At 44.1% G+C, this 23,896-nt stretch overlaps 3 protein-coding genes across 3 annotated transcripts in view; all 3 read right to left on the reverse strand.

Moving 5' to 3' along the window:
* Window positions 1-6,156: 6,156 nt before the first annotated feature.
* Window positions 6,157-8,348, reverse strand: LOC116222964 (pulmonary surfactant-associated protein D-like). Its single transcript, XM_031578350.2, has 5 exons — window positions 8,264-8,348; window positions 8,067-8,120; window positions 7,210-7,254; window positions 6,811-6,864; window positions 6,157-6,660 (listed from the first exon to the last, which is right to left on the reverse strand). The coding sequence occupies exons 1-5, from the start codon at window positions 8,339-8,341 to the stop codon at window positions 6,457-6,459; spliced, it is 435 nt and encodes a 144-aa protein (XP_031434210.1). The 5' UTR covers window positions 8,342-8,348; the 3' UTR covers window positions 6,157-6,456.
* A 2,189-nt stretch (window positions 8,349-10,537) lies between these two features.
* On the reverse strand, window positions 10,538-12,494 carry LOC116222892 (collagen alpha-1(XI) chain-like). Its single transcript, XM_042709432.1, has 4 exons — window positions 12,341-12,494; window positions 11,927-11,980; window positions 11,516-11,569; window positions 10,538-10,612 (listed from the first exon to the last, which is right to left on the reverse strand). The coding sequence occupies exons 1-4, from the start codon at window positions 12,479-12,481 to the stop codon at window positions 10,538-10,540; spliced, it is 324 nt and encodes a 107-aa protein (XP_042565366.1). The 5' UTR covers window positions 12,482-12,494.
* Window positions 12,495-14,022: 1,528 nt separating this feature from the next.
* The window catches only part of LOC122133359 (collagen alpha-1(XI) chain-like), a 28,413-nt gene continuing 18,539 nt past the window's right edge, over window positions 14,023-23,896 (reverse strand). Inside the window, exons 6-11 of the mRNA XM_042709433.1 lie at window positions 20,216-20,848; window positions 17,779-17,823; window positions 16,915-17,034; window positions 14,605-14,643; window positions 14,259-14,299; window positions 14,023-14,080 (exon numbers count right to left, since the gene is read on the reverse strand). Coding sequence (XP_042565367.1) covers window positions 14,023-14,080; window positions 14,259-14,299; window positions 14,605-14,643; window positions 16,915-17,034; window positions 17,779-17,823; window positions 20,216-20,848 — 936 coding nt within the window. The remainder of the gene's footprint in view (window positions 14,081-14,258; window positions 14,300-14,604; window positions 14,644-16,914; window positions 17,035-17,778; window positions 17,824-20,215; window positions 20,849-23,896) is intronic.

The following is a 23,896-nucleotide window of genomic DNA, read 5'->3' on the forward strand; positions in this document are numbered from 1 at the left end:
CCCACTTCCAAAGGGACCATAAAGGATCACAACGGCCATGCCACCTGTTGATCCAACCACGCAGCAGGTGCCCAGAAGGGGCAATGATCCACAGTGCATCTCACGAACAAGCAAACCTCACCTATCGGGGTCGAGTAAACACCCAGACACGGCAACAGCACTGCTATCTGCATTCATCCACTGCAATAATGAGTTTCTGACCTTTTTTTCGCTGCACTCTAACTCATATTGCCTCAAATGATGCTGAAACTGTTTTCAGAATAACAAACGACCACGGCTGATAAATAAAACCAACTGCGACAGCTCCGCGACACTAAGGACGTGACTAGCAAACGATTCCTCCAGCTGAATGTACGAGTGAGAGAGATCTGGTGGTGTAATGAAACTGCTTTAGCTTGCTGGCAACAGGCTTTAAACTTTATTTTCCCCTCTATCAGCAAAAGATCAGACTAGAAGGTTGGTGACGATTACGTAGATATGTTTACTGACATATGGAATATTTACCATTTCTCCCATGGATCCCGGGCTGCCCCGCACGCCTACATTCCCTGGGAAACCCTTAGAGTGAAGGGACACAAAGAATTACACACAGGCAGACACACAGACACAGGCAGACATGAATGTGAGTGCTGCCACCCAGATATCAGTGATGGCATGGGGAGGATGGGGTCTGCAGGAGAATCACTTACATACATGCCTACAGGGCCCTGGGGTCCTTCTGCACCGGGCTTCCCTGTAAAGCCCTACACACACATTTAGAGATTTGCATACACACAGACACACAGACACACACACACAAAGACACTCTCTCACACACACACACACACACACACACACACACACACACACACACACACACACACACAGGCAGACAGACACACAGACACAGACACACACACACATTCCATTTGAGAATCTCAATTAACCAGTGGTACACATTTACATTTCAACCATGGTTAAGGCCATATAATCTGCCCTTTCATGAGACATATTCCCTCACACAGACTTTAATAGCGCCGTAGGGCCATCCCAACTCACCCTGTCTCCTGCTGGCCCAGGGCTGCCCAAGGGTCCGTCATTGCCAGGAGGCCCCTAAAGAGACAGCAGCCACATTTGCACTATTACTTATTAAGCGTACTAAATTGACCGAGACCTACATTTAAAGTGAGAAGATTATTAAACTCTCATCTCTATGCTCAGTTTTGAAGTGTTTGTAAACCATTGCCTTTTACAGAACACACAATGGAGAACTTTAAATATTAATCTGAAATCCTGCTCTGGATATTCTCTTCTTCATCAAGATTTTAGAGTTTCTCATTCAGTAAACAGGTCACATATTTGCTCAGTCGCTGAACAGACAGCATGGGAAAGAAAATGTCGGTCTATATCTTACAACAACTTTAAGACAAAAAATCTGGGGTTTAATTCTTTCAGACTGTTGTTGACCTCAAAGTCGATAGAGGAAAAGGAATGAGAGAGAGGGACTGAATTAGAAATAGAGTGAAACAGACAGTGTGTGCATGCTTGTGATTGTGTGTGTGTGTGTGTGTGTGTGCGCGCGCGTGTGTGCAGGCGTGTGTGTTTTTCTTTTGTTTCTATAAGGCAGCAGGACTTTCTGTTTCCCAGCACATAATCACCAACATCCAAACAGCAAACTCTGTCTAAGCAGCAGGGGCAATGACAGTATCATACCACCTTCAAGTGTGTGTGTGTGTGTGTGTGTGTGTGTGCGTGTGTGTGTGTGTTTCTGAGTGTCACACTAACAGATCATACCACCTTCAAGTGTGTGTGTGTGTGTGTGTGTGTGTTTCTGAGTGTCACACTAACAGATCATACCACCTTCAAGTGTGTGTGCGTGCGTGTATGTGTGTGTGTTGCTGTGTTTTTGAGTGTTATACTAACCGATCATACCACCTTCAAGTGTGTGTGTGTGCGTGTATGTGTGTGCGTGTGTGTGTGTTGCTGTGTTTTTGAGTGTGTGTGTGTGTGTGTGTGTGTGTGTGTGTGTGTGTGTGTGTGTGTGTGTGTGTTGCTGTGTTTTTGAGTGTTATACTAACAGTAGGTCCAGGGGTTCCATCCTGCCCAGGCTTCCCTGCACCACCGAGAAATCCCTGCAACATAGGGATGGACGGAGGACAAGAAGAGAAAAATGATGGTGAGGGCAAGATAGCGGGAGGAATAGCAATAGGAGGAGAGAGGGAGAGAGAGAGAGAGAGAGAGAGAGAGAGAGAGAGAGAGAGAGAGATGCACTTTCTCCTTCATTGTGAAAAAAATCAATAAAGAAAGAGCCCACTATTTTACGAAATTCTAACATATAATTCCAGATTTCTATTCACTGAATAGCATGGGCAAACTGAGTATACTGTAATATTTGGAGCCTATGGCTGAGTATACTGTAATACGTAGAGCCTATGGCTGAGGATACTGTAATACTTGGAGCCTATGGCTGAGTATACTGTAATACTTGGAGCCTATGGCTGCTCAGTTTGTCACAGCCTGCCATGACCTGAGAGATAGTGAGTACATTGTGGTTGTTTCTCTGTTGTTTCTTTGTTGTTGTTGTTGTTGTTTTTAATATAACGTATGCTTTGGCAACACTATACATTCATACAGTCATGCCAATAAAGCTATTTGAAATAATTTGACAGAATAATGATGATGATTATAGATTTCAACAATCTTGGAGAAAGGTGGAGCAGAGTGAGCAACTCATCAGCTCTCTAATAAGACTGTGCACTTGTTCTCCTAATGCAGAGCTGGAACAACTTGATAGTAATAGTATCAGACTAAAGCCTACCTCGCCCTAGAAGCAGGGTTCAGAAAGCTATTTTTAACTGAAGCAATGTCTCCATCTTAACCTCCAAAACGCAATGCAATGGTTTAGAGGCGCTGTTCCTTTTGATTATTTTGACTGCGTTCTGATTTGCTACCTTTAGCTTTGTTTAAGCCTCAGTAGGCCTGGCCATTAAGCATCACAGACTGGCTGATGCATTTTGCTCACAAGGCTGCCAACAGTCTGCAGATCTGCCAGTTCCAGCCGATGAACTCAAATCACCATGTCGATCACAGGACTGCGCAGGCACTTCCAGAAAACACATGCCAAATCCAATTGTTCAATTGCTCATTGTTCCAATCCAAAATGTTTTTTTACTCTTACTCACCGGGACACCTTTATGGCCTGCTTGGCCAGCCACCCCCTGGGGACCCTGGGAGAGCAAGAGAGAGAGCACAAGAACAAATAGTCCACCGTCACCATCCAACCATCCATACACCATTACCGGTTATTTGAAGCTAATTGAGGCTCGTGCTGATAGGCATGAACAGTTTTAATTTGCAATTAATGAAGCTGTATTTTCATCATGAGTGAATAAACTGCGCAACTGACAGCATCATTTACAACACACATTTGTTTAATTTCAGTTTGGCTGTTACTGTTAAAAAAGATCCACAAATGTCAGTCTGCCCCCTGCTGGGTAATAGTGGCCTGACTGGAACACACATTGTACAACTTTGAAACAAGGCATCACATTTTATCTTTACATGGGGATACATGTTTTATCAACGGTAAATTACAGTCAGGGAATAGGAACTTGATATTGTCAAATTGAACATCTTCTATTGAACATCTATATTGAATGTCTTTACACTAGTTCAATTAGGGTCCTTTTGAACAAAACCTACAAAGCCATATAATGCATAATGAACATATGTACAGTACCAGTCAAAAGTTTGGGCACACCTTCCCGTTCGGAGGGTGTGTCCAAACTTCTGACTGGTACTGTATAACCATATACATATCAATTATTTGGAGAGGGAAATGCTAGTTGTCAATTCAAAATGCCCAGCAAACATACTGTCCCACTGCATTTCTTCACAAATGTGTGTATGATACGTCATAATGAACGTGACTCTTATGCATTTCAGAAGTGGGCATCACAAAAATCCAACAGTGCAAGCAGTAATCATGGTATTAGAATATAGAATGGGAACCTGTGTACCAGGCTTTCCTTCAGCTCCCTGTGGTCCAGTGGCACCAGGCATACCCTGCAACATATTCACACAAAACATTCAACCACTGTGGCCGCCACTCTCCTTCATCCAGACACTTACCCTTCTGAAAAGGAATGAGGAGGCCACTATGGTACAGCCTTGGGCCAGTTCATATCCTGCCTAAATGGGCATCGCTTGCATGCTATGTGTCATGTTAATATATTATAATATAATATAATAGTCTTTTATTATGTCGGGTCCCCCAAGGATGAATTCTATGTTGTTATGTATGCTAGAAAGTGATATAGCATTATTATAGCTCCACAATGGTTCACCTAAGGGCTGTTAGAAAGAGCCAAAATATTTGTTCAAAATGCAGAATGAACACCTACAGAGGACACATTACAATAGCTAATGAGTCTAATTCAAGTACCACTAAGATGAGATTTTAAGACATTTTAAAGTTTTACCATTAGCAGTACAGTAGCCATGCTATGTAAATAGCAATTCATCCAAACCCCATCCTTAACTCATCTCTAACTTTAAGTTTAAAAGGAAGGAGTTACAAATTTGCTAATTTAAATTAACAGAGTACGCTTCATGCGGTCAGCATACAATGTTCTGAAGAAAAACATAATAACTAGCTTCCATCGTTCTCTTTCTACTGTTCTACACTCTGTTTAGTTCCTTGATGATTTTCAGCCTTTTCTTTGTTCTTGTCTGTTGTTGCACCCTCTCCACTTCGAAACTGATCAATAGCTTTTTTTTTTAAGTAGTTCTGGAAACTCATTATCTTCTCAACTCTCTTCTCTTCTCTACACTACACACACAAACACACACACACACACACACACACACACACACACACACACACCACACACACACACACACACACACACACACACACACACACACACACACACACACACACAAACACCCACATATATACACACACACACACAATCACACACACCTGGCAGGTCTTACAAAATTACAAATCAGCTTCCCCATACTGAACTGATCCATTAAACATGAGCTCCCCTTCAGTGTTGCCACTGTCTTCCATGCTTAATGAGATGACAGGGGACAAATGCATTGCGCCGCACTGCTCTTACTCTACCTCTTCCGGTGCCTCTAAGTTTATCAGAATAAAGCAGGATGTTCCGCTCCGCTACCGGCGGCCCCTGCCCACCTATCTTGTCCCACACAACAGTACTCTGTTCCTGAAGAGATTTCTACAGTGACACAGCAGACTGCTTGTTATGCACGCTCTGAGGACAGTGTGTGAATACATTACGGCTAAGCCGGCACTGCCAATCTAGCTAATAATTACACACTGCGGCGTGTCTGTGTCTGTGTCTGCTTGGTGTTTTTAAATGAACAGTAGCTTGTACAGCTAATTTGTCTTCCTCCAAAGAGGGTTTTGTGTGTGACACTGCTGGATGTGCGCTCCATTGGAGCTGCCTTCTGTTTTACTGGGCGAGTGGGTTTCACCAGCTCAAAGTAAGATGACAACATTATCTGACAAGATTTCTGAAATGGAAGTGGGAGAGCAAGAGCAGGAGAGAGAGAGAGGTAGAGAAGGGGGGGGGAGAAAGAAAGAAAGAAAGGAGGATCAATTTGGATCTACTTACCGGAGAACCAGGCATGCCAGTATGACCTCGCTGACCAGCGCGACCCTAGAAACAGAGGTCACAGTCACCCAAACTGAAATCTGATGCCATGGCTGGCCTAACACTACTAAGTGCATTTTCACATTTATTAAATCTTACTATCTTATTTATGTTACATGTCAACTCATGCCATTATGTGATTTTTTTGGGATACACTAAATGGCTTAATGCTAACTACTAAATAATGTCTGTGATCATCTGTGATCACTTGTCTATTCCTTAGCTAGCTAGCTATGTAGTGGTGGACAATCTGACAGTAGCTACGAGGATGGAGTTATTTCAGGACACTTTACTAGTTAGTGACACAGTGACTCTTATGAGGTTACCGGATTTGAGGCAATAAGAGACATCAGCAACGTGGAAGGAAACCAGCACAACAAACATCTTGTATAATGACTGTAAATGGATGTATCTGTTTACTAGCATAAAGTATGTTGCAGATGTTTTACCCTTGTATAATGACTGTTTATGGCTGTGAGTGTTTAGCATGTAGATAAAGTATGTTGCAGAAGGCATCATCAGTTCAAAAGAGATGTTTTTACCCTTGGTCCTCTGGGTCCTGCCTTTCCTTTCATCCCATCTGGTCCCCTGCCCCCCTTTATTAAAACACACAAAATACAGGTGTCACCTTAAAACGCACGTGTAACCTTCAAACTTTCATAATAAACAGACAACTTGTCTGCCTGACCTTTGATCCCTGTCTGCCCAGTTTCCCCTGAAGCCCAGACTCTCCATCTTCACCCTGTGAGTGAAAAAAAAAGCCAAAATGAATCAGCCAGTTATTTTTCTTTTTCTAATTTCTGTTGGTATTCAAATCTATCGTGTAACATATTCTTGGTGCACTCCTAATAGAGAGAGACCAGGATATGCCCATAGTCGGGCCCTGTACCTGAATTGCCTTTGGACCGGGCTGACCTTTCAGCCCCGGAAACCCCGGAGAACCACTCTGGCCCTGCTCTCCCTGGGGGCCCAGAACCCCTGGAGCCCCCTGGACACCCTGAACATGACGAAGAAGAGAGGGAGGAAGAGGAAGAGGTCATGTGATTTGTGTTAAATGGTAAAACACACAATCTCCTCTTTCCTTACAGTACAGGTGCTTTGCCAAATATTGTCAATCCATCCATGCGAATCTTCATGTTGAACTTACCTTTTCTCCTTTGGGTCCAGCATCTCCCTTGTCTCCATCAGGTCCTCTTCTACCCTGATACACAAATAAACAAGTGATTCTTGACTATTCAGGTGGCATGAAAACATGTATTATTGCCATATTGTACAAATTGTATGAATGCTACGATAACTGTTAGTGCCAGGGGAAAATATGTTCATGCATGTTGAAGGGGTAGAAGTCTTGATAACTGCTTAAGTGGGTTTGCTTTAAACTTTTGAAGCTCTTAAATGAGAGCATTGCTCACATGTGTCTTTGATCACTCTAACAACTGAACCCGAGTCCTTAGTGTTGCCAAAATCATGGTGTACAAGGTCAAGCGCATGTAAAAACCTTAATTTATATGTAGTATGCACTAATTGCGTAGTTGGGTCAACTTACCAGTAAACCAGGGAAACCCATTGGACCTTGTGTTCCTAATGGCCCCTAAAATAAAACAGAAGTCAAATGTCATGATTTTATTGATTTTATGTCTGATTCATACTGAAGGCTCCACACTCGCTGATGGTCCATAATATAAGAGTGCACTTGGCCTTCATGAAAGACAGCATCCCTCTAACAAGTAAAGGGAGCTTGGAGGAAAAGGAGCTATCATATTCCCACCACTGAATGTGGGTGAACACAAGCACATGTATTGCGAAACCTTTGTGTCTTCTTAAGAGACTATGTGGTCAAATTCCAATGTGATAACAAAAAGTCTACCATAATTCTAGCATCCACAGTGACTCTCACGTAACTGCGGCGCCAACGGACTGTGTCTGTGTCTAGAATCACTCTGTCTACCGCACGAGTAGAGTCATGATCATAATGGCTGCCTTCGCCTTATCTACAGTGGAGGCCACTGATAGATGATTCATGAGTAATTAATGAGGAGGCAGATGGACGATCCCATCCATCAAGAAAAACACAGAACATATGATGAGCTCCAGCTGGCCAAAGACAGCGTGGCCATTAAACAAAAACCACATGGAGGAAATTTATGTGGGAAACACTCAGCTCAAAGTGAAGATAAGGGACCTACTCTGTCAGACTTCACAGTGACCTTCAGTCACTTTACAGATCCAGCATCAGAGATAAGAGGAGTATTAGATTGCATGGCAGATCTGTGTGCATGAAAGCTTTGCTGATGATCAAAGCTTGACGTCAGTGCTCTGTGCTGAGAGAGAGAGAGCACTGGGGCATGGGGAACCACAAAGCAATATGTAACTACAGATGGCTGTACTGTACTCTGGACTCACCGCCGGTCCCTCAAAGCCAGCTTCACCACGAGGACCTGGGGGACCCAAAGGACCCTACAGCGAGCGGGAGAAAAGAGACAGAGAGAGCGAGAACAAGAGAAATGTGTTATGAACATCGCAGACATGAAAGAACACCGTAACTGAGCTAATATCAAGAAACAGACACGGTCATAGATGTAAACAGCTTTGAGACTTACATGATCTCCTTTAGGGCCAGGTGATCCTTCCATACCAGGCAATCCCTGTTGGTGGACAGGACAGTCATAAAAATCCATTTACATAACCACCGGGTGTTTATACTACAATTACCGAGGTAGAGCAACTGGTTTGAAAATATGTGATCTGTCTTCCTATCAGAAGTGCTTGCCACCTTCCCATGCCTCCAGAAATCTAGTACAGTACAGTAGTCATTTAAGCATTAGCAGAACAGTGGAACTCACCTGTAGGCCCCTGGCCCCTGGAGGCCCTCTTTGCCCCTCCAGTCCTGGGGGACCCTGCAAGCGTCACACAGAAATAAGGGACATGAAAATGATGAACACTCTAAACATACAATCACTAAACATGACACGAATTTGTTTTTTTGCTAAGCACTTGCTAGTTGTTTATCGTAACGGTGTCAATTATCGGACGGCGTGTGTTATCGGCAAACGTTCGCGTTGTCATGTTTTTCATCCATTATTAAACTGAGCATATCGATTGTTCATCTATTATTAAACTTAGCATTTTGATTGTATAACAGAATGGTCGATGTTTGACACTGCCCGATAACTGACATAGCTACGTTATGTTGTTAGTGTACCTGAGGTCCTGTGGGTCCAGGGGCTCCTGCAGGTCCCTTATCTCCCTACAAAACCACAGTGGAGATGAGAATATTTTTCAGCCATACCATCTGGAGTATAACCTTGTTCACATATGTTCATATACAATCTTTAAATCAAAGAAGGTTTGACAGTTCAGACTGAGTTCTGGAGCCATTTTGCCAGAGCAAAGCTGAGTAGATAAGATAAGAAAGGAGTACAGGTGCACAACTACAATTAATGAAGATCTGAACAGGTGCAGCTTGGAAGGGTGAAAAAAAAGGCTATAGATGAGGTAAAAGAATTTTGGCAAGGAATTCTGTAAATGGATGGTTTGATATATGATAGAGTGGCAGATAAATGAAGGGATAGATGGATGGGTAAACGAACAGTTGAACAGATGGAAGATGTTACCATGGAGACCAGGGGTTTTCCTCACCTGTGATCCATTGGCTCCCTGAGCTCCAACCACCCCAGTCATGCCAGGAGCGCCCTGAACACACACACACAGGACAAGAAATCAGAGTTGGACAAAACCTCAAAGTGGTGCATTTCAATCCACTTGAAATGCCAAACGTAACTACTTCTGAGTAACATTTATATAGGTAGAAACAATAATCAAAACGTTTGATCAATCTTGAAACATCTTTACAAACTCAGGCCTCAGCGAGTTCAGCTGCCGTTCTGAACTTGTTTTCTGAACCCATAAAGCTTGCTACCAGAATAATAGAAATTTGATTCAGTGGATGCACATCGAAATGTTTCTCTGCAGTATTATAGAAACGAACAGAAGTGTTCTTCGACTTACTTGAAGTCCTGGGGGACCGGGTGGCCCCTCTAAGCCATCTTCTCCCTGCAGAAGCCCCCCGCCCCACACACACACACACAGACACACACACACACAGACACACACACACACACAGACAGACACAGACACACACACACACACACACACACACACACACACACACACACACACACACACACACACACACACAAAGAGGAAGGAACGCATGAGATACAGCCGTTCTGGATCAGCTCCTTTGAGCTGAGGTGTCTCAGAGCAAATGTATTCTGCGCTGAAAGCCATTAGGGCCATGAGACAATGCAGGAAATATCTGAGCGATTGGGTACACATATCCACCTCCAAACAGCTGTAGCATCAGCTGTTAAATGCTGCGCTGACCAAGCCCAGTATGTTTGACACAGAACCAGAACCTTAGGTGAACTTAAGTGCGCTAATGGGAGACAGAGAGCTCTTCCTCGCTCCTCCATCGCCATCCTGCTTCCATTAGATGCTTTATAGACACAAGAGAAAAATCTGATGTTTCAACTCAGCACCATCTGGTAACAAGTTAGTCATGGATGGAGTAGATTGTTTGAAGAGTGTTTCACCTGATGTCTTAATTAAACCAGCATTGGTTGACTAATAAATGCGTTTTGTAATGCTTAGATGGTTTTATTTCTGCACTTGTGAATTTCATATCATGACAATGCTTGCATTGTTAAGACCAATCTATCAGGACAAGCAGCTAGCAACACTGCCAGTACATCAATGCCCTTGATCTGGCTCACAGGGTTGGGACTGACTTATTAGTTCTGTATTTAATAGCCCTTGAGTCTCCTCTTTACTGCATTTCATGCTCTCTGGCAAACCCCTAGAAGCCATTTGTGTTACAGTTCATCGCCACTCACATCTGTTCCTATTGGCCCCTGAGGTCCCTCCACTCCTCTGATGCCCTGTGGCCCCTGGGAACAATCAGAGGCAGGAAAGAAAAAGAGAAGATTTGTCAGCTTGATGTCACGGAAGTATGTCCACATGCCTCACGCAGTGTCATCGCAGTGACACAGTCAGGATGAAAGCAGAAAAAGATGTGTTCACAGCTGATATACTTTGAGATTTTGCTTTCATGCACAAATTGCTTACCCACACTGACACGTGCATAAACAACCACAACCACACTCACACAGACACACAGACAGACAGACAGACACACACACACACAAACCAAGCCCCCCTACATACATACACACACACACACACACACACACACACACACACACAAGCCCCCCTACATACACACATACATACATACACACACACACACACACACACACACACAGATTCACTTTCTCTAACAGACACACACACACACAAACCTAGCCCCCCTACATACACACATACATACACACACACACACACAGATTCACTCTCTTTAACTGACACACACACACACAAACTTAGCCCCCCTACACACACACACACACACACACACACACATTCACACACACTCACTAACTAACTACATTACTTACAGGTGGTCCTATAGGGCCAGCCTGTCCGTGGGCCCCCTTCAATCCCTAAATGATGAAGACATAATTGAAATGAGTTTTGTCAGCATGTGTCTAACATGTGTGTGTGTGTGTGTGCGTGTGTGTGTGTGTGTGTGTGTGTGTCTAACACATGTAATCAAGCAGACATTTAATGCATGACTAGCTGATATCAGCATCACCAGATCCAAGCGATTCTCCCTCAAACCACTAGATGGCCACGCAGTCTAATTCATGACAGGATAGCAGCACATTGAATACAGTATTAGTACAAGTCTGACAGTATAGAGATTGCATGCAATTAAAAGAAAGGAAGCTTACTTTCTCCCCAGGCTCTCCATCCTCTCCGCCTGGTCCCTGAAACCCTATCAAGCCCTGTGATGGAGAAGACATTACACAAGGCACATTACCCAGCGCAGTAGGAGAGTAGGAACTGTCTGAGCATCCTCACTTGGAATGTACACAGTACATTTAGTACCTACATTTCTGTTTGGTGGCTTCAGCTATGAAAGAATATCTCTTTGGTGTTAAACATGTGTGTATTTAGACACGTGTTGTGACAGTAATAGCAGGGATAGTGCTTTTAATGCGACATCTAAAAAATTGCTGCCCCCCAGCAACAATGATTGGAACTGCAATCCACTGCAAATACTGCAGAGGCAATGACATTGTTATGTAGGGAATCGCCCCGGCATGCCAACCACTAAGCACATCTCTCACGGGTCACCCTACCTCGTCTCCCTTCTCTCCCGGTGATCCTGGTTCTCCTCTGTAGCCCAAAGGACCCTGGGAATGAGAGCATGAGCCAGGATGTCAACACACACCAGCTTGACAGATCCGCTGCCTGTTGCAGCTCTACCCCGCAGTTCACAATCCAAAACACATTGCTCCGACATGTCCTACAGCTAATGCTCAAGGCACGAGGCAGAGCAATCAGGAGTGTTTTGTTACAGAGCGTCCGTGGAATCCTTTACTCTGTCTACTGCCTGCAATGCTTGGGTGCAAATGCATTGTCCAAATGCATAAACACTAGTGGTGGGGGAAAAAATCGATTCTGTTCAGTATCGCGATATTTTGCCCACGCAATTATATCGATACAGTAGCACAAACTGTACTGCCCCAGCTAAAGATGACCTTTGCCCTCACCTGTGGCCCGGGTGGCCCGTGAACCCCTTGCTGCCCGTCCTGTCCGTTGTCTCCATCTTTCCCGTTGGTGCCCGCTCTCCCAGGTGTGCCCTTTGGCCCTCTGTCGCCCTGACAACCAACACAAACACAAACACTGAGCATCTGCGTACTTCCTCAGGCAATCTCAAAATATCTACTGTGTTACATAAACAAAATGGCTCGCCATTCACATCTAATACATCAAAAGGAAAAAATAAATCTCTGGCGGCCATATCTTGCGCATGATTACTCTATCTCAGTGCAAGAGGCATTGCTCATAGACAACAGAACAGGGCCTTGGAGAGATAGACAGACACAGGGAGAGACAGAAGAGGAGTAGCAGAAGAACATCTGTGTGCATCTATCTTTGGGCTGTTATTCTGGAGAGAGACAGATATTGTCGAGGTCTGTAGATGATGGATGCAAGTTGAATGGAAGCCAGAGCAAACAACGCAGGCTTTTATGCACTGTAATGCATGGCAGGAGATACAGATGCTGACTCAAACAAGAGTCTGATTGGTCCTGTGCCACTGGCTCATTTCTCCTTATGGATGGTCTTATCTTAGTAAGTTCTAAAATGGCAGTAGAGTCCTTGCTAAGATACAGCGCATATTCACTCAAACACAAACAGTCTAAGTGAAATACCACCGACCACTCAAAGTAGGCCATATTAGTTTTTTTGTAGTGAACAGTAAAGTGATTCATACATTAGGCTTGGATGATACGCACACACACACACACACACACACACACACACACACACACACACACACACACACACACACACACACACACACACACACACACACACACACACGTGCATGGGGAAGCTTATACACTTAGATAAGGTGGATGAGGTGACACATTTCCATATTTGGGAGACTGTGACTGCAGCTTAGTGGATGGGTCGCGTGTATAAAAAGCTCAAGTCTGTGCACTCTATTAAAGTGCCACCACATCCCATTAAGAGCTCAGTGTCAACACACTTTATTAGCTGGTTCAAATGAGGTCTCAAAGAGGAGGGGAAATCAGCGCGTGCCAAAGTCCAGAGTCCTTGCAGTATTTCAGTACATTTCAGTGCATTTATGAGGTTGATGAGATGAACTCGGGCAGCTTAATGTTTTCTCCTTTCACTATTGATTACACAGGCACACTGAAAAATCAGCATGCCCAAAGTCCAGAGTCCTTACAGTATTTCAATACATGTCAGTGCATTTGTGAGGTTGATGAGATGAACTCATGCAACTTAATGTTTTCTCCTTTCACTATTGATTACACAGGCACACTGAAAGAAGTTATATAAAATATTAAGTTCTGATATTCATTCTCTCTGAATCCATATGGGAGCGAGATCAGCCGATCTGCTGCTGAACAGTTTGTCTTAATGTGGCACATGAGTAACACTCTGGATTGTGGAGTCTTTAACCAAATACTGTAACTCAACCCTAAGTGCACGGCCACAAAATCAAGCTGATGAGAAAAATATGGGATAAAAGCATTATTTTGTGAACAGCACATGACATGACGTCACGGTTGAGGCTACATGTAGTCCGTGGGTTAAGCAGACAAACGAATGATGGATGGTCTCACTTTCCCTTCGCCCCCTCTCTCTCTCTTTCTCTCTCTTTCTCTCGCTCTCTAATAAAATGATAATATTTATATCATTACCATGTCACCTCTGCTTCCTGGCCGCCCTCGGTCACCAGGTTCTCCCGAGGGTCCCTGGACAGAGAAGACAACAGTGTGAAATAATACAGAATTAAATGATAGAGGGATCAATTAGGCATTAGACAAATTAATTGAAAAGGATAGTTACGAAGGTAAACAAGAGAAGGGAGAGTCCCTCTTTAAATGAAATCATATTTTTGTTGAGTTTATCACACTCACAGAAGGCCCAAGCTTTCCCATCTCCCCCTCTGGTCCTTCAGGGCCCTGCTCTCTCTGCAAGTTCACAGAGAGGAAAGCACCATCAGTGATCATACTAAACTACACACACACACACACACACACACACACACACACACACACACACTCGCACAAACACCTACATTTACACACACCTACACACACACACACACACACACACCTAAACACACACACACACACACATGCATGCACGTATACATATGCTCACCCAAAAACAAAACATAAAACATAAACTTCACCCTATAAAACTCACATACAGCGCACTAAACACCAAATATATTGAGAATGAGCCACACTCATGCAGGCACAGTGGTACTCACAGGCCAGCCTGCATTCAGCAACTGGAAGAAGGAGCTTCGCTGAAGGAAGGGAGAAGAACAGGCATGGTGTCATTTCACAATCTCATCAAGCACATTCATTCATCAAAGAGTCTTATGAGGGAACATGACTTCAGTCCTCCCATGAGGATCCCTGTCTGTTGGTGTCTTCCAGCTGAAGACAGAAAATCACTAGACGAGTGCCTGATGCTAGCGTGATTTATGGCTAATGTCTGGGAGGCAATGGCCTGTGCCCGTGTGATCAGATACTTTAAATGATGTTCATGCCTTGACATGCCATGACATCTTAGTGCAAGAGGATTACAGGGACTGGTGGTGTAGATGACTTGATTCTTCTGTAGATCTCAATCCTGGCTGAAGAACTCCCTTTAGCTTTGGTGTCAGTAGTAGGATAGACGTAACTGATTCTCCCAGAAGAAAATGCAGATGGGCCCAGTTTTATTACCACCTCTTTGGGTGTAATATCTCAGTTAGCCAGTAGGTGTAATTTATATGCTGGAGAGGCACTGAAAGACCATCAACTCCCTCTTTCTCTCTCTTTCTCTCTCTTTCTCTCTCTCTCTCGCTCTCTCTCTATGTGTGTGTGTGTCAGACATTGGGCTCATTGATAAGGAAGTATGAAGCAGCAAAGCCACACTAAGGGTCTGAACGAATAGGGGTCTGTGAGCACATAAGAGCATAGATCTCAGCAGAACTAATAAAAATAACAATAATATTAATAATAATAATAATAATCCTATAGGAGAACCTGCTGGGAAACAGAGTTTCCGAAATGCAATGGTGACCACAAGGGCTGAGACACACATTATGTATACATTTGTAAGCCAGACTTTCAGTCAAAACATTCAAAATAATATTTCAATAAAAACTCAAATATATTAAAATTCAAATAATTGTCATGGAATTAGATTCTCAAAGAAACATTGTACCATGTTGTAATGATACATTTGATGATTCAACTAGAAAGGGAACCAGGAACTCTGGTAAAACTACTTCTTCTTAATATTTTACAATTGATGACATGCCATTCTGGTACGAAGTCTATCCAGGTCATGGAATGTTCTGGAACTTTAAATAATTCCCCATCCACAATGTGGTCTCCCCTCTGAAACATCACTTAAAAGTGAACGACAGGAACTATAAAATATGTTCAGGATGTACAGTTTATGACGAACACACCACCCACACATAAACTCCACACACACACACACACACACACACACACACACACATACACCACACACACACACACACACACACACACACACACACACACACACAGAAAACTCAGAGACAAAGCCCAGTGGCAAGCTGCTTTCAATTATTTAACAATTCATTGCCTCTATTTTGCTTCTTAGATGTTTTAAAGCGGCGAACACAATATGGAAAGGTTTGGGAAGAATGTGCCAGCGAAGGTAGAAGGTAGGTAGGTAGAGAGAGAGAGAGAGAGAGAGAGAGAGAGAGAGAGAGAGAGAGAGAGCAAGGCAAGGAGATAGGGAGAGAAAGAGAGAGAGAGGGGGGGGGGATAGTTTGTTTGATTGATGGGACTTCGGTTGACTCAGAGAAGTGCTATTTCCAGACAAGCCTATGAATCCAACCTCTGAACCCATGAAGCCAGACAGCAGGATCTGATGACCTGAGAGTTCTCCATCACACCGAGACAGTAGAACCCTGGGCCCATGAATGAATGAATGAATGAATGAAGTTCAAAGCTACTGGATAACAAATAGCCCATTACTTAACAAGAGACAGACAGACAGCAAGTGAACCTCCATCTTTATTCAATCAGAGGCTCTCTCACATTACATACATGTGTGTGTGTATGTGTATCCGATGTATGTGTGTGTGTGTGTGTGTGTATGTGTGTGTGTGTGTGTGTGTGTGTGTGTGTGTGTGTGTGTGTGTGTGTGTGTGTGTGTGTGAGTGTGTGTGTGTGTGTGTGTGTATTCAGTACGTATGGACATCCATACTACTGCACACAGTATACTCTGGGAAAGGCTGTCAGGTGGGCTTTGAGCACTACTGACCAAGAAACTGTTCCACCCCAATCGATCACAGACAAGTAGACTGAACCCCAGCGGCCTGGTTTAGCTCCTATTACGACCTGGTTGTTTATCAATGTAAAGTACGGCATATCTCCTGCTGATACTTGTGTATGATTGATTGAGTTGCGGATGATTGGGTTGGTCGTGCAATAATACCACAGCTGTAGGAGAAGGCGGAAACTCTTGTCTTGAAACCTTACAAATTGAAGGGTGAGGGACCATACCGTAAGGGGCAAGGGACACTTACCCGAAATGCGGCCCAGTCCTCATTGGTGTTCCTCGACAGGTAGATAGTAGGCAGGCCTGGAGGACCCGGGGGTCCTTGCTCACCTGGTCGCCCTTGTCGCCCTTCTGGTCCCAGAGCACCCTGCGGATATAATAATAATAATAATAATAATTCATTTAATTTATAGCGCACTCTATATTCATCTGAATCTCAGAGTGCTCATATGGCATGCAACATTCCACAATTAAAATCAGTAGACAGTTCTCTATTGGCCTTATATACAACAAAAGCAATATGTTTTGACCTGTCTGTATATGTATAAATTGGGTTAAGAACAGAATGACAAAAACATGCACTGGGATAAAATGAAACTGAGTTTACAGTTAAAAATATAGACACCATATAACTGCTAGTTAATGTCCCAACATTGACAACAGAAATGTAAATTGAATAAGTACATTAATCCAAAACCATTAGACTTGCTGGAGTCACACTACTCTCATGACTCATGTGAAGGAGTAGCATGTGTTTTGACAGATGGAAGCTAAGGGGCAGGTAGGGCTCAGCCTCAGAGTATAAACAGACAAGGAGGAGACCGTAGAGGTCAGCAGAGGTCAACAAAGGTCACACAAGGGGGGGTCAGCATCCGCGAGCAGAAGCATATGAACTTTTTCATGAACTTCAGAACCAAAACTCCGCGCTCCCACAGAGCTTCTGAGTGTGTCTTGATTCACTATGACAACAGGGGCTAGGAGGGCGGGGAAAAAGTCTGTCAACCCAGAGAGGGTCAAAGTGACCCCTCACTGTTTACAATCACAGGTCATTAAGCTGTAAATCTGTGCCTGAAAACGGTCGTTAAGTTGTTAAAGGGTGGACGATCCTTACCCTGTCACCTTTGAAGCCAGGATGTCCGTTCGGCCCTGGCCATCCCTGCAGAGTGATAGACAAAGTCAGAAATGACACACAGAGTACGAAAGTACAGGTATCGGATTCCTTTTAACACTTGTTGAAAACACTGTAAATATGCATTTGTAACTACTATATTCATACCATATATAACGCAAAGACTAGAAAGTATAGTATGTGCAATAAAAATAAATAAATACAGATAATGCCAGAATAGTACCCACATTTAAACTGTCTTCTATATGATAACATCATATTGAAGTGACACTTTTCTGTGCATTTAGTGCAATTTGCCACAGAAACATTGTCTCAGTATAACTTTTTTAATATTTTTTAATATTCCTATCCACATGATAGCTTTTCATTAGTACTTACTTTTGATTCATTGCCTGACCCTTCAATCAACAGCTACTCTCGCTTATTCAATATTGGAAATAATCTGCTCAGAATGGAAAAGAACACTCTCTTTTCCATTCTCCGCTGCCTTGTTATCAACTTCAAAGCAATTAAAACATTCTGCTTGATCACATGCAATTTTAATTGTATTATAGGCATATCGTTTATGAATCACTGTTTATTTTGGGACACACAGAGGATAGAAGTTGGGCCAACAGCAAAAGTGTGCAAACTTCACCACTGAGCAGGTAACCAGTGTTAACATGGCTTACAGTACAAATCTACAAAATGAGTACAGCAGAAACCTTGAGCATCCCCTGAACCACTACCGGCCATTTACCTTAAGTTCCTGCATTTATGATATACTCAAAACATCTTAGTAATCTTTGTCAACGTCATGATGTTCAAGAGGTTGTAAATCTGGGGTTTGTCCTTCATGCGCTGTGGTTACATTAAACTTAAGCACTTGCAATCTCGTTTGGGTCTTTTCTTCCCTTTTAAAGCTTTTCATTATGCAAGATCAATTGCGTAGGATTCTAGAGGCAGACAAGGAATGTGATATTGAGCCATAAAACTCACCAGCGCTCATATGACAGCTGATATATTTCCTTTACACATTAAAGTGGTGCCAAGACTAGAGGAAGCTGAATCTGCCTGCAGCGTTGGTTGGCACACGGATAACTACGCTCTTGAGTTTAAAACCATGTTGAGTTGAGGTTAGTCATATCAGTGAGGCTAGAGAGAAGGATATTCTCATTCTCACCTCAGAAAAAGGAGATTTTAACATACATGCACACAGGCACATGCACACATACGCACACACACACACACACACACACACACACACACACACACTCTCTCTCTCTCTCTTTGCTCAAAGTGGAAGCAGAGGATTCGGAACATCAATTGTGTCAGCCCTGTTACAGTGGAGAAAGATGGAGAACAACGCAGAATGTGTGTGTGTGTGTGTGTGTGTGTGTGTGTGTGTGTGTGTCTGTGTGTGCGTGTGTGTGTGTGTGTGTGTGTGTGTGTGTGTGTGTGTGTAGATGGGGGTGGGAGGGGAGGGAGGAGTTGGAGGGTGTGTGTGTGTGTAGAGGGAGGGGGGTGGATGCAGTCAGGGCTGTATTTTTCCAACAAATGTTTTAAAAATGTGTTTAAAATAAGCGTTCTTTCCCCTCTGATGGCACTTGCTCCCTTATGCTCCCTCATGTGTCCAGAGCAGAGCGGGGGGCATAAGGCTCAGGCATGTGGGCTTGTGGGCTTGTGGGCGCAGCGGAGGGGCACTGCATTAGAACGCAGTGCCAACTGCCTCCAGATGTGCCATCCGGGGACGGTTCTGGTTCTGGTTCTAAGAGGGGAGGCCCAGGAATTCCTCATTGGCTGATCCAAACAACTGGCCAAATGAAGTACAAGTGGAGCTGGATGGGCTAAACTAGAACTAAACAATAGATGCAATGGGAATGTTTTTTTGTTTTTTTTTTAAGTGTGAATTACATGCAGCCCTTCAAGAGAGACTTCAAAGCAAAGAACATTTTCAATTAGCTAATGAGGGCAGGTCTTTTCCGGTCCACAATAACAAATACGATTCGCTAACAAACATGCTATTTTGTGGGACATGAAGTAATGTTTGTGCGCATAAACAGGATGTGGGTTTAACATGTCATTTGGAGCAGGCATTGATTACATTTATTTATTTATTCATTTTACAAAAGCGACAACAGATCCCACCACTTCTCATCAATCATGTTAGTTATTGCAGCCTCAAGTGCCTCAAGGAAATAAAATATTTCCAGAAGATGTCACAGAGATGATGTCATCAAGAGGCATCAGCAAATCATACAAGATGGCAATAAACACAGAGACATCTCTTAACAATGTTGGAGATCAAGCATAGCGGAACATGTTGGCTTCAGAATAATGAACCCACAACCGACATGAATTATATGCAATAAACTCGTGCCTTGGTATAAAGGAAAGACTATAAAGGGAACTTTTAAAAGAAAGAGAATAAAAGACTCACTGATTCTCCTGGGGATCCCATGAACCCTTTGGGACCCTTCTGAAGCCTGTACCTCCTTCCGTCTGAGAAGGTCACAAGGTCTCCATCCCTGGATGTAACGTGGACCCTCCCAGGCTTCTCTCTGGAGCCCTTATGTTTGGGTGTTCCAGCACCTTGAATGATCCTATCAGTGGAAGGGACTTTACTGGGTGAACTAGGCTTTGAGCTCTGGGTGTAGTCAGGTGGGTCTATGTCCTCCTTCAGACGGTTAGCATCCGCATCATCAGGCCCTGGGAGAGTCCTTCCACTGGGGAAGACCACAGCGGGCTTCTTCCTTGGCCTGCCAAGGTCCAGGTCAATTATACCATCCAGTGGCTTTCCGGACGTGACTCCCCCATCTTTCTTCTTATCCGTGGTGACGTTCTCGTCCAGGAGCTTGGAGGCCGGATCCGCCTTGCCCTCACTGCCGCCCTTAGGGTGACGTGGGGGTGTTTTTGTGCCCGACGTAGAGCCAGGTTTGGGTCTCAGCACATCTGCTAAGTCAGTGTCCTCGTCCACCTCGAACACGTCCCCACGGCCCAACAAGCTGGGCTGCCTGGAGCCGGAGGAGACCGTGCCGTCACCGCGCAAGGCCTCCGCACGCCGGAATGCATTCTGGAAAAGGGAAGAGAGAAGGATGGATTTGTTAGGCTCATCTTAATGCTTCACTGGCAAGCCGGTTTGGAAACATTCAACTCTGAAAATGAAATGCTATTTTCTCTTTACTCTAATGTTTAAGAGTGTTACCTCATGTGCCATATAAATACATTTTGATTTGATTTGATTTGATTTGATGTTTTAATCCTGAGGAGAGAGTAATACAAATGATTTGCTATGGATGAATGAATGAATGATATACAGACTTATTGTGCAGAGTACTGGCTGTAAATAAGTGTCTGGGTTGCCATGCTGTAATCTCTTTATGCCATGAAAGGTGGGGTCTAAAACTGCTTGAGAAATTACATTTATTCCTATCTAAGTGGAACATATTTTCATCTTTTCAAACATTCCTAAAGCAATCCCATGGAATATAACCAGAGCATGGAACCAGGAGCCAGCACAAGACAACGAGAGAGATTGAGAGAGAGAGAGAGAGAGAGAGAAAGAGAGAGAAATTGAGAGAGAGAGAGAGAGAGAGAGAAATTGAGAGAGAGAGAGAGAGAGAGAGAGATAGAGAGATAGAGAGAGAGAGATCGAGAGCGCACGAGAGATAGAGAGACAGAGAAGAGAGAAAGAGAAGTTTAAAAAAGTCCATAAATGATTTTGTGTGATTCTGCATTATGGGTAGTCCCATACGCATGTGAGCTTGTGTGTCAGTGCTAGCTTGGAAAGCTGTATGTATCAACCTGGATGCACACTCTGCTCATTCTCAACTTCTACCTCTTCTGCTGTGGCATGTTCTAGCTTTGCTTTCTTCGCTGTCAATTTAAACCGATTGCTTTTTCATTCAGGCATTTCCAATTCCGCTTTGTGATGGAAAGCAGATGAGCATGTCAGAATGAGCTATTGTCAGAGACCACTTATCCATTTCCCCAAGAGTAAACAATTCTCGTAGGCTTGTACTCATCACGCTGTTACGATGGAAATAGAGAGCATCCCACTAAAAAAGTGCTGGACAAAGTGGTTTATAAGTGGGTGGTCCATTTAATAGTGACAGCTTAAAATGGAGAAGAAATTGATAAGAGACTGTGCTGAGGGGAACTCAAATCAAAAGGGCTTAAAATGTAAGGTTATGCATATAGTAACTGTTCCCTGAAGTGGAGGAATGGGGTTGAACACATATAGTATGGGATATCATGCCCTCATATGTCTGGATGAAGATACCTCTATTCACGCCTAAAAGGCAGAGGACGTGTGGCGTGGGTACCTTTCCAGCGTGGGTAGAATCAGCTCCACCGGAGGGAAAACATACTGAAGACACTTTGGCCCTCTGTGTGCCAGGGCATCCACTCCGAACGGAGCACTGACATTTGGCATCACACAGCGGACCCCCCCCCCCCCCTGTCTGTTTACATAAGACACCACTGTTGAGTTGTCTGTCCTGATTAAAATGGCCATGATGCTTGAGAGCTAAAAAAGAAGTGACAGTAACTCTAGATTATAGCTCTAGATGGGTTATATGGGGCCTACTCTGAGATAGGGACCGCTCCCCACTGACCGTCATGGCCTCACATAGCGACCCCAAGCCTCTAAGAGAAGCATCAGTAGTCACCACTTTGTGAAACAAAATTCAGCCTACGGGTGCTTTTCGACAGAGTAACAGGTTCTATCTCTGCAGAGAGAGTGCCATCAGACAAGCTACATGCACTCTTAATCTACTGTAGAGATGATGTGACATGCTCAGACAGTGGGATAGAATCCACCACTGGAATGTACCTGATATATGACAAACCCAGCGGTACTACTGATATCATTGACGCCATCAGACCCAAAAGTCAGAGGAATGTCTGAAAACGCTGTTTGTGTCCAAACTGAAACTGAAGCCAGGCATTCACAGAACGCAGACATTCTGTGCTCTGACAAGTAAGGTCAACTGGTGAGAGAGAATACCTCCACACCCAGAAATTCTAAACGTTGACGTGGAATCAGATAACCCTTTGGGGTTTTACTGAAAAGCCCAGTAATAAAAGTCTGAATGTGTGACAGCACCATGACCGTGGTCAATTCTCTCTGCTCCGTTGAATGAGAAATGATTGCCAAATCATCTAAATAAGCGAGAATCCATGTGCCTCGGGGGAGCGACAGCTGCTTCCAAACACTGCTGCCAGGCTGGACTGACGAGGACCCTTGTCCGATGCCACCCTAATTTCCTTGAGCAGGGCAGTCGCTGGGCAGTCGCTGGGCTCCCCGCTGACAGCATGCTATCAAGTTCGGCCAAGCACATAGCCTGATAGGTATGTAGGAGGGTAACCGAAATAATCCAAGCTATGGTAGCCTGTGTGTGAGAAATCTTCTCCAGTTGTGAAGAAGAAGAAACAGTAACGCTTAGACGGTTGCTGGGTCCCTAAACCTCTGGTTGTGAGAGTTAAGAGGCGAGGGACGGCTCCATAGGAGGAGGGCGCAACAGCTGAGACTTCTCAGTGCCATCCAGGAACTGTGCATAACCGGGCACAGAGGCACGAATAGACAGTAGCTTATTCCAGGACGATGTTAGCTCTGCCACGAAATCCCGAAACAGTTGCAGACACTGGGGAAATCCCAGGCAAATCGGGCAGGCAAAGTGGCGGTTCTTCTCATGGAGAAAATGCCTGCTTTTTGCTGTGGTTAATGTAGGCAGCAAGCTCGTGCTAGACAAACGTTAGCCGGGCTGAGCGGTAGGCAGCCCCACTCTTCGAACCTGTTGCAAACAGCTCTCAAAAACAGCAACCCCGCGGAGAGTCAAAGCACCAATAAAGGATGTTGTCGAACAAATCCTGTTTGGAACAGTTTAACTGCTTCGACAGAAATTGCTAACTTGCTACACCTCAAACTAGCTAGCGAACTAGACAGGTGTTGCAAGACTGAGGTGTTTAAATCAAGGTGAAGAGAGCTTGAACCTGAGGAGGAGATGATGGTGTGGCCTGCCTAAGTCACCACGTGTCATCTGCCTTTTAGGCGTGAATAGAGATGTCTTCAGCCAGATGTGCAAGGGCGTGATTTCCAATGCTATCTGTGTAATAAGTG

The sequence above is a fragment of the Clupea harengus genome, chromosome 12 (assembly GCF_900700415.2).
Source record: "Clupea harengus chromosome 12, Ch_v2.0.2, whole genome shotgun sequence".
NCBI lineage: Eukaryota > Metazoa > Chordata > Actinopteri > Clupeiformes > Clupeidae > Clupea > Clupea harengus.